We start from the raw sequence: 12,442 nt of genomic DNA, 5'->3' as shown, positions 1-12,442 counted from the left end.
TCCTATTCCTTTAAACATGTACAGACTGAGCCACATTTGCTGCATTGCATCAGCCAGAAAGGGCTTTTTTCAGGAGTTATAAACCTCGGTAAACTAGTGCTTATGATAGTAATGCCATCTCAGTTTTCTGATGTCCATATAAAGATCCTCTATGACATGAAAATTCTCCCCAACAGAGGACTCATGCCATGGTATCCCTCTATCCAGCTAAGCATGCCTGGACATTTGTTGCTGTCTGCAAAGCTTGTCAACTGGGGATTGCTAGAAAATAAAAAGGCACTTCTACCCACGGGGATTGAGCTCCGTGTCCCTGTACCGTATCCCACCGTCACTGTCCCAGAACCAAAGCACTAGAGCTTGAGGTCTAACGTGATCACCCCACTGCACTAGAGAGCCAAGCTCTATCTAACTACAGTATTTCAACCAGCAACACACAGTAAGGTATCTCTCACAGTGAAAATTATTGTAATAATTCCTTTACAACTCCAAAAGATTTTTCCTTCCAACGTATGAGTTAAATACGAGTTAAAAACTAATATCACCCCAAAACTGTAGGGTGGAAACATGCACATGGGCTGAAGGAGTCATCGCATCTGATGTGCTTGATCACAGCAATCATTTTAACATTACCCAGCATAGTGATGTTCATGTGAACAGAAAGAAGGGAGGACCAAAAAAAAAAAAAGTCATACACACCTAAATACCTCTATGAATGAAGTAAAGAATTTCCAGGGCTCTTCTGATAACGCTGTGGCCGACAATGGGATATAACTAGGCTACCAATACCAACGAAGCCTAGAATAATTTTCATGCAATTCTCATTCAGTTCCAAACTCACTCCTCTCTTGGGATTCAATATAGTACTTTTTACAGAATATCAATCAAATATATTTTATTAAATTGGTGATAATGGCTTTCATTAAGCAATTAACTACATATAAGAAATATGGCCCACATTAAAGATGATATAAACTCAGGCTGAGTGAGAAGCTCTTTTTCCTTACTGTCAAAGTAGCTAGTGTCATCCTCTGATTCCAGCTGTGGAATAAATTCTGCTTTCTGTCGAAGTAATCCATTCCAGTCCAGATCTTTAAAGAACCGGTGCTGTTTCACCTCAAAGGCACTACCTGAAAGGAGGGTATTTTTCTAACATTGCTCTCACGTGACAAAAAAATGCTCAAGGCATAGGAGAAAACACGAAAGTACACTCCTCTAACACACACATTTTCTGAGAATCACAGGAAACTAAACTTCGGTTCTTTGCCAATGTTGTGCTGACAGATAAAAACTGCACGATTTACCCCCCTTAATGTAAGCACAACACATGCCTACATCGGCTGGGAAGCAGCATCTCCAGTATAATTCTGCAGTGTAAGTCTCCAGAGTGAGAACAAATTAACCTCTTAATTAAAAACCTTTAAATGCTATCTTGTTCACACCAAGTGTATGTGCACAGTTTTTGACTCTGATTCAGCAAGGCCCTTAAAGATATGAGTAGTTCCATTGAATTCAAAAGTATTAAAATTAGGCACGTGTTTAAAAATATCTTCTTGAATCACGACCTTTGTTGTTAAACTCTGGAGTTTGAACACTCAGAAAGAAAAAATAAGAAAGGATCATTTGCCTGCTGGGGTGTGGACATTTTAAATGAAATCACTACTCATAAAAGGTATCGGGTTTGTCCACAGAAAAGGCCTTGTAGGAGAGAAGAAAAATAAGGTTTGTTGGCTGAGAGCAAAGACGCCCACAGTGGTGGCAGTTTTAGTGGAATAGAATCTGTCCACCAGCAACTGAAATAAACCCACCAATGCATTTTACATATAACAAAACACAACACCCTTAAGGTGGCGATGACTTTCAGCCACCACCAGTGGGGCCTGGATTTGAGCTGGTGATCTCTCTCTCTATATGAAAGGCTTCACTTCACATGACTGATTCTTGAACCACCCAGCCGGTAAGGGTACACTTTGAAATTGTTCTGTATTTGCATTTTTTAAAGGCTACATATAAATTGAGTTACTAATTTCAAATGAAATGTGAAACCAAACCAAACCAAACACAAAACGTTAGTGAAAAAGAGAACAGTGCCAAGAAGCTGCAGGGTCAGGCAGGAACTGTTGAAACTGGAGTGTCATGTGGAAGTTAGCTAAATGCATCAATGGTTCCTTAAAATCTTAAAAGGGACAGTCCTAAATTGCAAAGGCTTAAATCTGACCATACATTGCTTACAGATAGTCTTAAGCACTTTACTTTTCCCAGGAGACTTCAGGTTCTTGGATTTTAGGGGATTACACAGCAGAGTGTGTACCGCTAAAGAGAAAAGTTGTCATTTTGTTACGCTCACAAGTGCTCATCAACATGGAGGGTCACTGTCCTTGTCAAAGAGAATTTCATGCAAAATCTGTTTAAACAATATTCCGATTGAGACACACATCCCTGACAAAGCCTGAGCTGGAGCAGTCAAAATGGCTGTCTAGTGAGGTTATGCTGTGATATTTACAGTGAGTCAGATTGGTGAGCAGACACCTTTTCTTCTTTAACCCTCAAAACAATGGCATTTTTCTGACACATGCAGATTTCACTCTATCCACAGGGACAGGAAGCTGTTCAGACCATCACTAAACTCAATGCAGAGTATTTCCCAGCACAAAGCCAGCATTTCACAACAGGGTAGCAACTTCCATTGGCACTGCAGCTTCTTTTATTGCTTCTGCTTAGTCTTTTCGCAAGAATACGCCCGTACCTGTTCCCAGTCTTTCCAGAGGGTTTTGACAGAGAAGTTTAGATGTGAGGTCCTGTGCATCTGGTGGTAATGCTTCATCCCCTTCTGGCCAGGCAATTTCATCTAAGGAGATAAAGCAATATGAAAAAGGCAAGTCATGAAATCCACAAACGTTTTTATACAATAGAAAGTAGTATGCTATACCCGAGTATGATTTGAATGGGTTTGCATTCAGCCGCATGAGTACTTAATATAATTCGAGCACTGACATTTTCCAAAATGCATATAATTTCAGTATGAACCATAGCTGCTGTCAGTGCAAACAGTAATTGTTGGAACAAAACTGTAAGAACCTTAATACATATGAAATAACGATCTTTTATGGCAACACATAAAGAACTACTATGGTGCAGCTGTATCTCATGCCTACACATTTTGGGTAACAATTTTATTAATCAATTTTAGCTCTTGCTTCTTGCAAATCCTGAAACTCGCGTTCCACAAATATTTGCTTAAAATTCACTGTTTCGATGAACATTTGAGAACAATCTTTTTCACTTGAATACTCATGGAAAGTGAACACAAGCAAATCAATTAATAAAAACAGAATCAATCAATTTTCTACAGCATTTGCCCAACTCTAGCCATGAGATATGGGCCAAAGGACAAACACTTTCACTACCCAAGGCATGAAGGTATCTAATACAACAGTGTTTATTGATGTACTTTGTTGCTTTTATAAGTTATTTTTATTACATTTCTGTAGCAATTGACTAATGAGCCCTATCCTTTACGTCTACACGGGATAACCAACAACAAAATAGAATCTTGGCCTGCTAATCGGCTTGCTCTTTTCAAATGCAAACACATCTCTTTCCACTCCCCACAACACTCATTTCTTTTATACGCTGAATTTCTCCCTGCACGATGCATATTGACAGAGTTTACATACATATATACACATGACATTTGGTGTATGTTAAGCAAGTCAAGAGCTTTTAGCAACTGTAGTGATTTACCAAAAAGGGAGTATGAAACGAATTCTAATACTGAACAATGAACTTTGCTTCTTATGTAGTCTTTCTTCACTAAATTACAGCAGATTTCAATTTTTTCATGCTCTCTCATAGTGAACTGCTAAAGGTAACCCCTCCAGAGACAGGATAAACAAACATACCACTGATCACTTGTCCAAACAGTTCTTCTGGTGTGTCACCAAAGAAAGGGACAGAGCCAACTAAAAACTCATACAGGATAACTCCCATGGCCCACCAATCCACAGGCTTTCCATAGCCCTGTCGCAAGATCACTTCCGGGGCAATGTATTCCGGCGTCCCACATACCTGAAGATGGACAGACAGAAAGGAAACTGTTAATTTACAAGTTGCCATATTTGGAAGCCAGCTTCCTTCTACCGAATTCTTCTTCCACTGCCTCAGCTGATTTTTGTCATTAACACATCCCTTGCCACGTGGAAATATGCCACAGTTAGTGACAGTCAGACTAGATAAACTTGCATAACCTGTCAAAGATCACAACATTCAGCATTTATATGAATTGCCCAATTTTCCACCCATGGCTTCGGTGCAATTTAGAACAGAACTTTGCTAAAGAACATTATTTGTGCAGAATCATATGAAAACCTTGTGATTCAAGTCTCGGCTCTTCATCATTCAACAGACACCACAGTGTCAGGGAGTTCTACAAAGCCTCTGATTCTGTCACAAAGGGCCCCAACCCATACATGTAGGAGCACGCACCTTCACAGAGATAATTGCAGGTTCAGGTTTTAAGTCTATAGTTTCATCAGTTTAACTGTATTCAGCACTTACACCACTGTATGGGGAGTGATGTATCTATCTGAACCGTGATCATCAAGTTACCTCTGTCTGCAATTTCAGGTCACAAAATCTTTTCTTATTGCAAAGAGCATTAAACACTCTCAGTCTATACACTGAAAAAGAAAAGTCTGTGAAATGCTGCGGAGATTCACTGATTCAAAGCTGTAATTTTTTAGAAAAACATTTTTCAGCTTACCTGCTTATCCAGGAACTCTCTTGCATCTTTCTCAATGTGTCCCTCATACAGATTAGTTGTGAGACTCATCAGCCCAATTTTAGAGAGTCCAAAATCTGTTAGTTTAATGTGACCCATGGATGTTATCAGAAGACTGGGAAAAAGAGGAAGGAAAATAATTCAATATTCACTGCTATAGTTTCGGAAAGCAATCACAATGTAATGCTATTGCATTATCTAGCAAAATGTCCAACAGATATATGGTGCTTGGTGATCCTGTGCATTCCACCACTTATATGAACGAGACCAGGACAGCTGGGAAATAAGACTGCTTTCAGATTGGACTAATGCAATAACAGGGTTCAGATGGACCTTTGAATAGAATGTTTGCAGTGCTGTAGCCATATTGGTCCGAATGGAAACTTCACAACATGAAGAAGGAAGCCAGACTGAACAGCGACATTTTCTGAGCAGATTCAAGAAACAAAACCTCATCCCCAGAGGACTCACCTATTACAAACCTCTGATCACTACATACAGATCCAGAGACCGGAGGAAGCTCTTTGTAGCTAGAAAGCTTTTCCTTCCCACCAACAGAAGTGGGTCCAATAAAAGATATTACCTCATCTAACTTCTCTCTCTCTCATTTGAATAGAATGAGATTGTAAGATGCCATTCTTTCCATGCTTAACTGCTCTAATAAAACCCTTAAGATTAAATGCTGTTCTGTCTTCCAATCCAACATCCTTAAAATGATGGGTTTTTGTCAACTTTTGTACCTGCTGTTAGGATTCGAGAGATTTTTGCTGAATCAGGGCAGAGAGATCGGTTTGTTTTCGATGCACCTGCTAAATATGCCATAGGAACAGCTTAGGACATACAAGGGATTATTGAGCTAAATTTAGGACATGTTCTGGGATGCAGTGACTCTAAAAAAGAATTGGGGGTCGCAGTGGATAATCAGCTAAACATGAGCTCCCAAGTGTGACGCGAGGGCCAAAAGGGCTAATGAGATCCTGGGATGCATACACGGGATTCTCAAGTAGTTGAGAAGTTACTTCCCTTCTGGATTTGGCACTGGAGCCACCACTGCTGGAACACTGGGTCCAGTTCTGGTGCCCACAATTCAAGAAGGATGTTGATAAATTGGAGAGGGTTCAGAGAAGAGCCACCAGAGTGATTAAAAGATTAGAAAACCTGCCTGACAGTGAAAAACACCAGGAGCTCAATCTATTTATCTTAACAAAGAGAAGGTTAAGGGGTGACTTGATTACAGGCTATAAGTACCTACATGGGGAACAGATATTTAATAATGGGCTCTTCAGTCTATCAGAGAAAGGTCTAACATGATCCAATGGTGAGAAGTTGAAGCTAGACAAATTCAGTCTGGAAATAAGGCATAATTTTTTAACTGTGAGAGTAAGTAATCATTGGAACAATTTACCATGGGTCGTGGTGGATTCTCCATCACTCACCATTTTTAAATCAAGACTGGATGTTTTTTTCTAAAAGCTCTGCTCTATGAGTTATTTTTGGGGAGTTCTCTGACCTGTGTTATACAGGAGGTCAGACTAGATGATCACTTCTGGCCTTGGAATCTATGAATGCATATTAATATGCATCATGGCGGGGGGAATTACTTTTTAATGATGTTAGCACAGATTGACATCTGAAAACAAGAAGTTGAACCTATCAAGAAAACAACATTATAAACTTAGTCTTTTCAAAACTAAATAAATGAGACAAGACTGGCTACTTGCCTATAACATCCAATGCTTAATTAGTAATTATACTTTTATCACGGAGATCTACAACTACATATTTGAACCTGAAAGGTTCAAAACATACTTGTCAGGTTTTAGGTCACGGTGGACAATGCCATAATTGTGTAGGTACTCCAGTGCCAGCACTGTCTCTGCAAAATACATCCTGGCCATATCAACTGGTAGGGCTCCAATATTCTTTAGGAGTGTGGCACAATCTCCTCCTAGAAGTAAATTACAAACATAGCACATTGAAATGACATATGAATACTAAGCTACAGTAGCAGCAACACCACAACATTAGATTGGAAGAATTTCTGCCTCCTTAAATTCTCTCTACATTAAAGGTTCTTATCCTTGGTCCTGGAGTCTGAACACAGTTTAGAAAATAATTTTAATTTCCATAATGCCTTTTTTATTTTCTATAATTTCTGTAATGCCTTTCAGGATCTAAATGCATGTCACAAACCATACAAGTAGATCTTCTGTACAGAAGGGCAGCAATCAGCCAGACAAGCATAGCAAGCGGCACAACAGCATGGGACAGGGGACACTTTTGTCAATGATATTTTAGTAAACTCCAGCTCTTTAAAAAAGCAGTATGATGCCGTTGAGGTCTATGGACAGTGAACAGTAACAGCATTTCTATGGCTTCATCTGAGACGCCACAGGAGAGGAAAGTCCACAGAATTAAATGTATCTGCTTTGGAAAGGAGGAGGACTAAGCTGGGTTTGTCAACCTTGATGCTGAGACGACTGAGAAATGCTCTCTCCACTTTAGGGAGCACAGGTAAAGTCTTCTTGCCTTTCTAGGGGAGCAGTCCAACTGGCTTTAATACAACTATTTGTTGAGAAAGGCAAGCAGGATTTGGCTCAGTGATTGTATAAATTCATCTTCCAGGTTGGAAAGGAATCTGGGAAGGAAGTAGAGTTTATACTCAGCCAGCCTTTGTGGCTATAGTATTTCTTTTCTTTTTGCTGTTTAAAGAATGTTGCACCACAGATTTAACATGATCCTCCTCTCCATTTGCAAATAAGAATTTACTCTAAATTTGTCAACATGTCAATCAATAAATTCTGTTTCAGCTTCACTCATTTGTCAGAAACACAATAGCCATAGTTCACATCTTGCAGTTATTCAGCTAGCCCAAACACAGAAGCCAGGCATGGGAAATTAGTTCTACGCACCAATGGACATACACCTCTACCCCGATATAACGCAACCCGATATAACACGAATTCTGATATAACGCAGTAAAGCAATACTCCGGGGGGGGGGGGGGGGAGGGCTGCACACTCCGGCAGATCAAAGCAAGTTCGATATAACGCGGTATCACCTATAACGCGGTAAGATTTTTTGGCTCCCGAGGACAGCGTTATATCGAGGTAGAGGTGTATATTATTTACATTAAGATAAAACTATAAAACAAATCCAACTAATATTCAAATTAAATAAATTAAGAAAACAGGAAACTAAACAGTTATATGGAGATATACCTATCTCATAGAACTGGAAGGGACCCCGAAAGGTCATCAAGTCCAGCCCCCTGCCTTCACCAGCAGGACCAAGTATGGATTTTGCCCGAGATCCCTAAATGGCCCCCTCAAGGATTGAACTCACAACCCTGGGTTTAGCAGGCCAATGTTCAAACCACTGAGCTGTCCCTCCCATAGATGTTCTTCATCAGCTTCCTGTTATTGTACAACTGCTCCGCTGCTTGACCAGACCTTAGCATTTCTGTTCTGGATCTTTTTAACCTTAATACTAACCAAAGCATGGGCCAGATCATCCCCTCCAATAGTAGTACCCCCAGGAGAGCTCCCTGTTCGGATGTCTCTGCAGTCATTCCCCTACAGAGCCTTCACACTGGCTCTAGTCCCCCAGCAGCTTCCCTGCACATGGCTCTGTGTTGGCGCAGCTCCACTGCAGCCAAGCTATGTTAGCTGCAGCTACCGTTGGGACCCACAGAGTGGGCATTTCCCCCTGCAAGGTACTACAGCTCCAGGCTGGACTGACTTTTCTGACCCATCTCTGCAATGTGGTCCAGCCAATCTCCACTCCCTCCCCACCATATGGAGTTCAGACCCACGGATCACCCTTCATAGTATCCAGGAACAAATTGTGTTATGGAGGTGGCTGAGGCCTGGTCTACACTACGAGTTTAGGTCGACTTTAGCCGCGTTAAATCGAATTAAGCCTGGACACGTTCACACGACGAAGCCCTTTCTTTCGACTTAAAGGGCCCTTTAAACCGGTTTCGTTACTCCACCTCCGACGAGGGGATTAGCGATAAAATCGGCCTTAGGGGGTCGGAATTGGGGTAGTGTGGACGGAATTCGACGTTATTGGCCTCCGGGAGCTATCCCACAGTGCTTCATTGTGACTGCTCTGGACAGCACTCTCAACTCAGATGCACTGGCCAGGTAGACAGGAAAAGCCCCGCGAACGTTTGAATTTCATTTCCTGTTTGCTCAGCGTGGAGAGCACAGGTGACCACGCAGAGCTCATCAGCACAGGTAACCGTGATGGAGTCCCAGGATCGCAAAAGAGCTCCAGCATGGACAGAACGGGAGGTACGGGATCTGCTCGCCATATGGGGAGACGAATCACTGCTGGCTGAACTCCGAAGCAGTAAACTAAATGGCAAAATATTAGAAAAGGTCTCCAAGGCCATGAAGGACAGAGGCCATAACAGGGACGCACAGCAGTGCCGCGTGAAAATTAAGGAGCTAAGGCAAGCCTACCACAAAGCCAGAGAAGCAAACGGAAGGTCCGGGGCAGAGCCGCAAACATGCCGCTTCTACGCGGAGCTGCATGCCATTCTAGGGGGTGCAGCCACCACTACCCCAACCGTGTGCTATGACTCCCTCACTGGAGAAACACACAGGGAAGCGGGTTCGGGGTACGAGGAAGATGAGGATGGAGAAAATGTAGATAGCTCACAGCCGCAAGGAAGCGGAGAAACCGGTTTCCCCAACAGCCAGGATATGTTTATCACCCTGGACCTGGAACCAGTAACCCCAGAACTCACCCAAGGCGTGCTCCCAGACCCTGAGGGCACACAGGGGACCTCTGGTGAGTGTACCTTTGTAAATATTACACATGGTTTAAAAGCAAGCGTGTTTAATGATTAATGATTAATTTGCCCTGGCAATCGCGGCCAGTACAGCTACTGGAAAAGTCTGTTAACGTGTATGGGGATGGAGCAAAAATCCTCCAGGGACATCTCCAGAAAACTCTCCTGGATGTACTCCCAAAGCCTTTGCAAAAGGTTTCTGGGGAGGGCTGTCTTATCCCGTCCGCCATGGTAGGACACTTTACCACGCCAGGCCAGTAGCACGTAGTCTGGAATCATTGCATAACAAAGCATGGCAGCGTATGGTCCCGGTGTTTGCTGGCATGCAGACAACATCCATTCCTTATCGCTCTTTGTTATCCTCAGGAGCGTGATATCATTCACGGTCACCTGATTGAAATGGGGCAATTTTATTAAGGGGACATTCAGAGGTGCCCGTTCCTGCTCTGCTGAACAGAAATATTCCCCGCTGTTAGCCACGCGGTGGGGGGGAGGGGTGAAGTGATCATCCCAGAGAATTGGGTGTGTGGGGGAGGGGAGTTAGTTGGGTTTGTGCTGCATGTTAACCCTGAAACTGCAGCCCCTCCTTTTACATTGCAAACCCATTTTAAATGGCCAACCCAACGGGTGCTTGGTATGGGAAATGAGAGCACTACTGTTTGAAACCATTCCCACATGTTAAGAAGGTTAAAAAAGCCAAAAGACTGTCTTACCATGGCTGCCTGCAAGCTGAAATCTGTGGCCTGGCACTGCGTGAGTGATCTCTCACACCAAACCGGCAGGCCCTCAATATAAGAGGAAAAATGCGACCTTGTAACGAAAGCACATGTGCTGTGTAATGTGAACAGCAAAATTTAACGTGAAAGAGTGTACCCATTGTTCTCTAAAATGTGTCTTTTTTAACCACCTCTCCCTTCTCCTCCACCAGCTGCACATGTTTCTCCTTCACAGAGGCTAGTGAAGATTAGAAAGAGAAAACGTAGGACGTGTGATGACATGTTCACAGAGCTACAGATGTCCTCCCACGCTGACAGAGCACAGCAGAATGCGTGGAGGCAGTCAATGACTGATTACAGAAAAGCCCAATATGAACGAGAGGAGAGGTGGCGTGCTGAATCGCGGGATAAACAGAGCAAGTTGCGGGCTAAAGATGATAGGTGGCGTCAGCTTGCAGACAGAAGGCAAGAGTCGATGCTCCAGCTGCTGGAGCATCAAACTGATATGCTCCAGCGTATGGTTGAGCTGCAGGAAAGGCAGCAGGAGCAGAGACCGCCGCTACAGCCCCTGTGTAACCAACAGCCCTCCTCCCCAAGTTCCATAGCCTCCTCACCCAGACGCCCAAGAACACGGTGGGGGGGCCTCCGGCCACCCAGTCACTCCACCCAGATGATTGCCCTAGCATCAGAAGGCTGGCCTTCAATAAGAGTTAAAGTTTTAAACTGCAGTGTGTCCTTTTCCTTCCCTCCTCCCCCACCCATCCCGGGCTACCTTTGCAATTATCCCCCTAGTTGTGTGATGAATTAATAAAGAATGCATGAATGTGAAGTAACAATGACTTTATTGCCTCTGCAAGCGGTGCTCGAAGGGGGAAGGGGAGGGTGGGGTGGTTGGCTTACAGGGAAGTAGAGTGAACCGGGTGGGGGGGGGGGGCGGAGGGTTCATCAAGGAGAAACAAACAGAAGTTTCACACCGTAGCCTGGCCAGTCACAAAACTCATTTTCAAAGCTTCTCTGATGCGCACCGCGCCATGCTGTGCTCCTCTAACCGCCCTGGTGTCTGGCTGTGCGTAATCAGCGGCCAGGCGATTTGCCTCAACCTCCCACCCCGCCATAAATGTCTCCCCCTTACTCTCACAGATATTGTGGAGCGCACAGCAAGCAGCAATAACAATGGGGATATTCTTTTCGCTAAGGTCTGAGCGAGTCAGTAAGCTGCGCCAGCGCGCTTTTAAACGTCCAAATGCACATTCCACCACCATTCGGCACTTGCTCAGCCTGTAGTTGAACAGGTCCTGACTCCTGTCCAGGCTGCCTGTGTACGGCTTCATGAGCCATGGCATTAAGGGGTAGGCTGGGTCCCCAAGGATCACGATAGGCATTTCAACATCCCCAACGGTTATTTTCTGGTCCGGGAAGAAAGTCCCTTCCTCCAGCTTTCGAAACAGAGCAGAGTGCCTGAAGACGCGAGCATCATGTACCTTTCCCGGCCATCCCACGTTGATGTTGGTGAAACGTCCCTTGTGATCCACCAGGGCTTGCAGCAGCATTGAAAAGTACCCCTTGCGGTTTATGTACTCGGTGGCTTGGTGCTCCGGTGCCAAGATAGGGATATGGGTTCCGTCTATGGCCCCACCACAGTTTGGGAATCCCATTGCAGCAAAGCCATCCACTATGGCCTGCACATTTCCCAGAGTCACTACCCTTGATATCACCAGGTCTTTCATTGCCCTGGCAACTTGGATCACAGCAGCCCCCACAGTAGATTTGCCCACTCCAAATTGATTCCCGACTGACCGGTAGCTGTCTGGTGTTGCAAGCTTCCACAGGGCTATCGCCACTCGCTTCTCAACTGTGAGGGCTGCTCTCATCCTGGTATTCTGGCGCTTCAGGGCAGGGGAAAGCAAGTCACAAAGTTCCATGAAAGTGCCCTTACGCATGCGAAAGTTTTGCAGCCACTGGGAATCGTCCCACACCTGCAGCACGATGCGGTCCCACCAGTCTGTGCTTGTTTCCCGGGCCCAGAATCGGCGTTCCACGGCATGAACCTGCCCCAGTAACACCATGATTTCCACATTGCTGGGGCCTGTGCCTTGTGAGAGGTCTATGTCCATGTCAATTTCCTCATCACTCTCGTCGCCGCGCTGC

General features: G+C 44.1%; 1 protein-coding gene across 1 annotated transcript in view; it reads right to left on the bottom strand.

Annotated features, from left to right (window-relative positions):
• The window catches only part of MAST2 (microtubule associated serine/threonine kinase 2), a 354,146-nt gene that overhangs the window by 15,774 nt on the left and 325,930 nt on the right, over positions 1 to 12,442 (bottom strand). The window contains exons 18-22 of the mRNA XM_065409475.1: positions 6,587 to 6,725; positions 4,760 to 4,892; positions 3,900 to 4,065; positions 2,744 to 2,845; positions 1,005 to 1,127 (exon numbers count right to left, since the gene is read on the bottom strand). Of these exons, the coding sequence (XP_065265547.1) occupies positions 1,005 to 1,127; positions 2,744 to 2,845; positions 3,900 to 4,065; positions 4,760 to 4,892; positions 6,587 to 6,725 (663 nt within the window). The remainder of the gene's footprint in view (positions 1 to 1,004; positions 1,128 to 2,743; positions 2,846 to 3,899; positions 4,066 to 4,759; positions 4,893 to 6,586; positions 6,726 to 12,442) is intronic.

Source organism: Emys orbicularis, chromosome 8, assembly GCF_028017835.1.
Source record: "Emys orbicularis isolate rEmyOrb1 chromosome 8, rEmyOrb1.hap1, whole genome shotgun sequence".
Lineage (NCBI taxonomy): Eukaryota > Metazoa > Chordata > Testudines > Emydidae > Emys > Emys orbicularis.
This window is presented reverse-complemented; position numbering and strand designations above follow the sequence as displayed.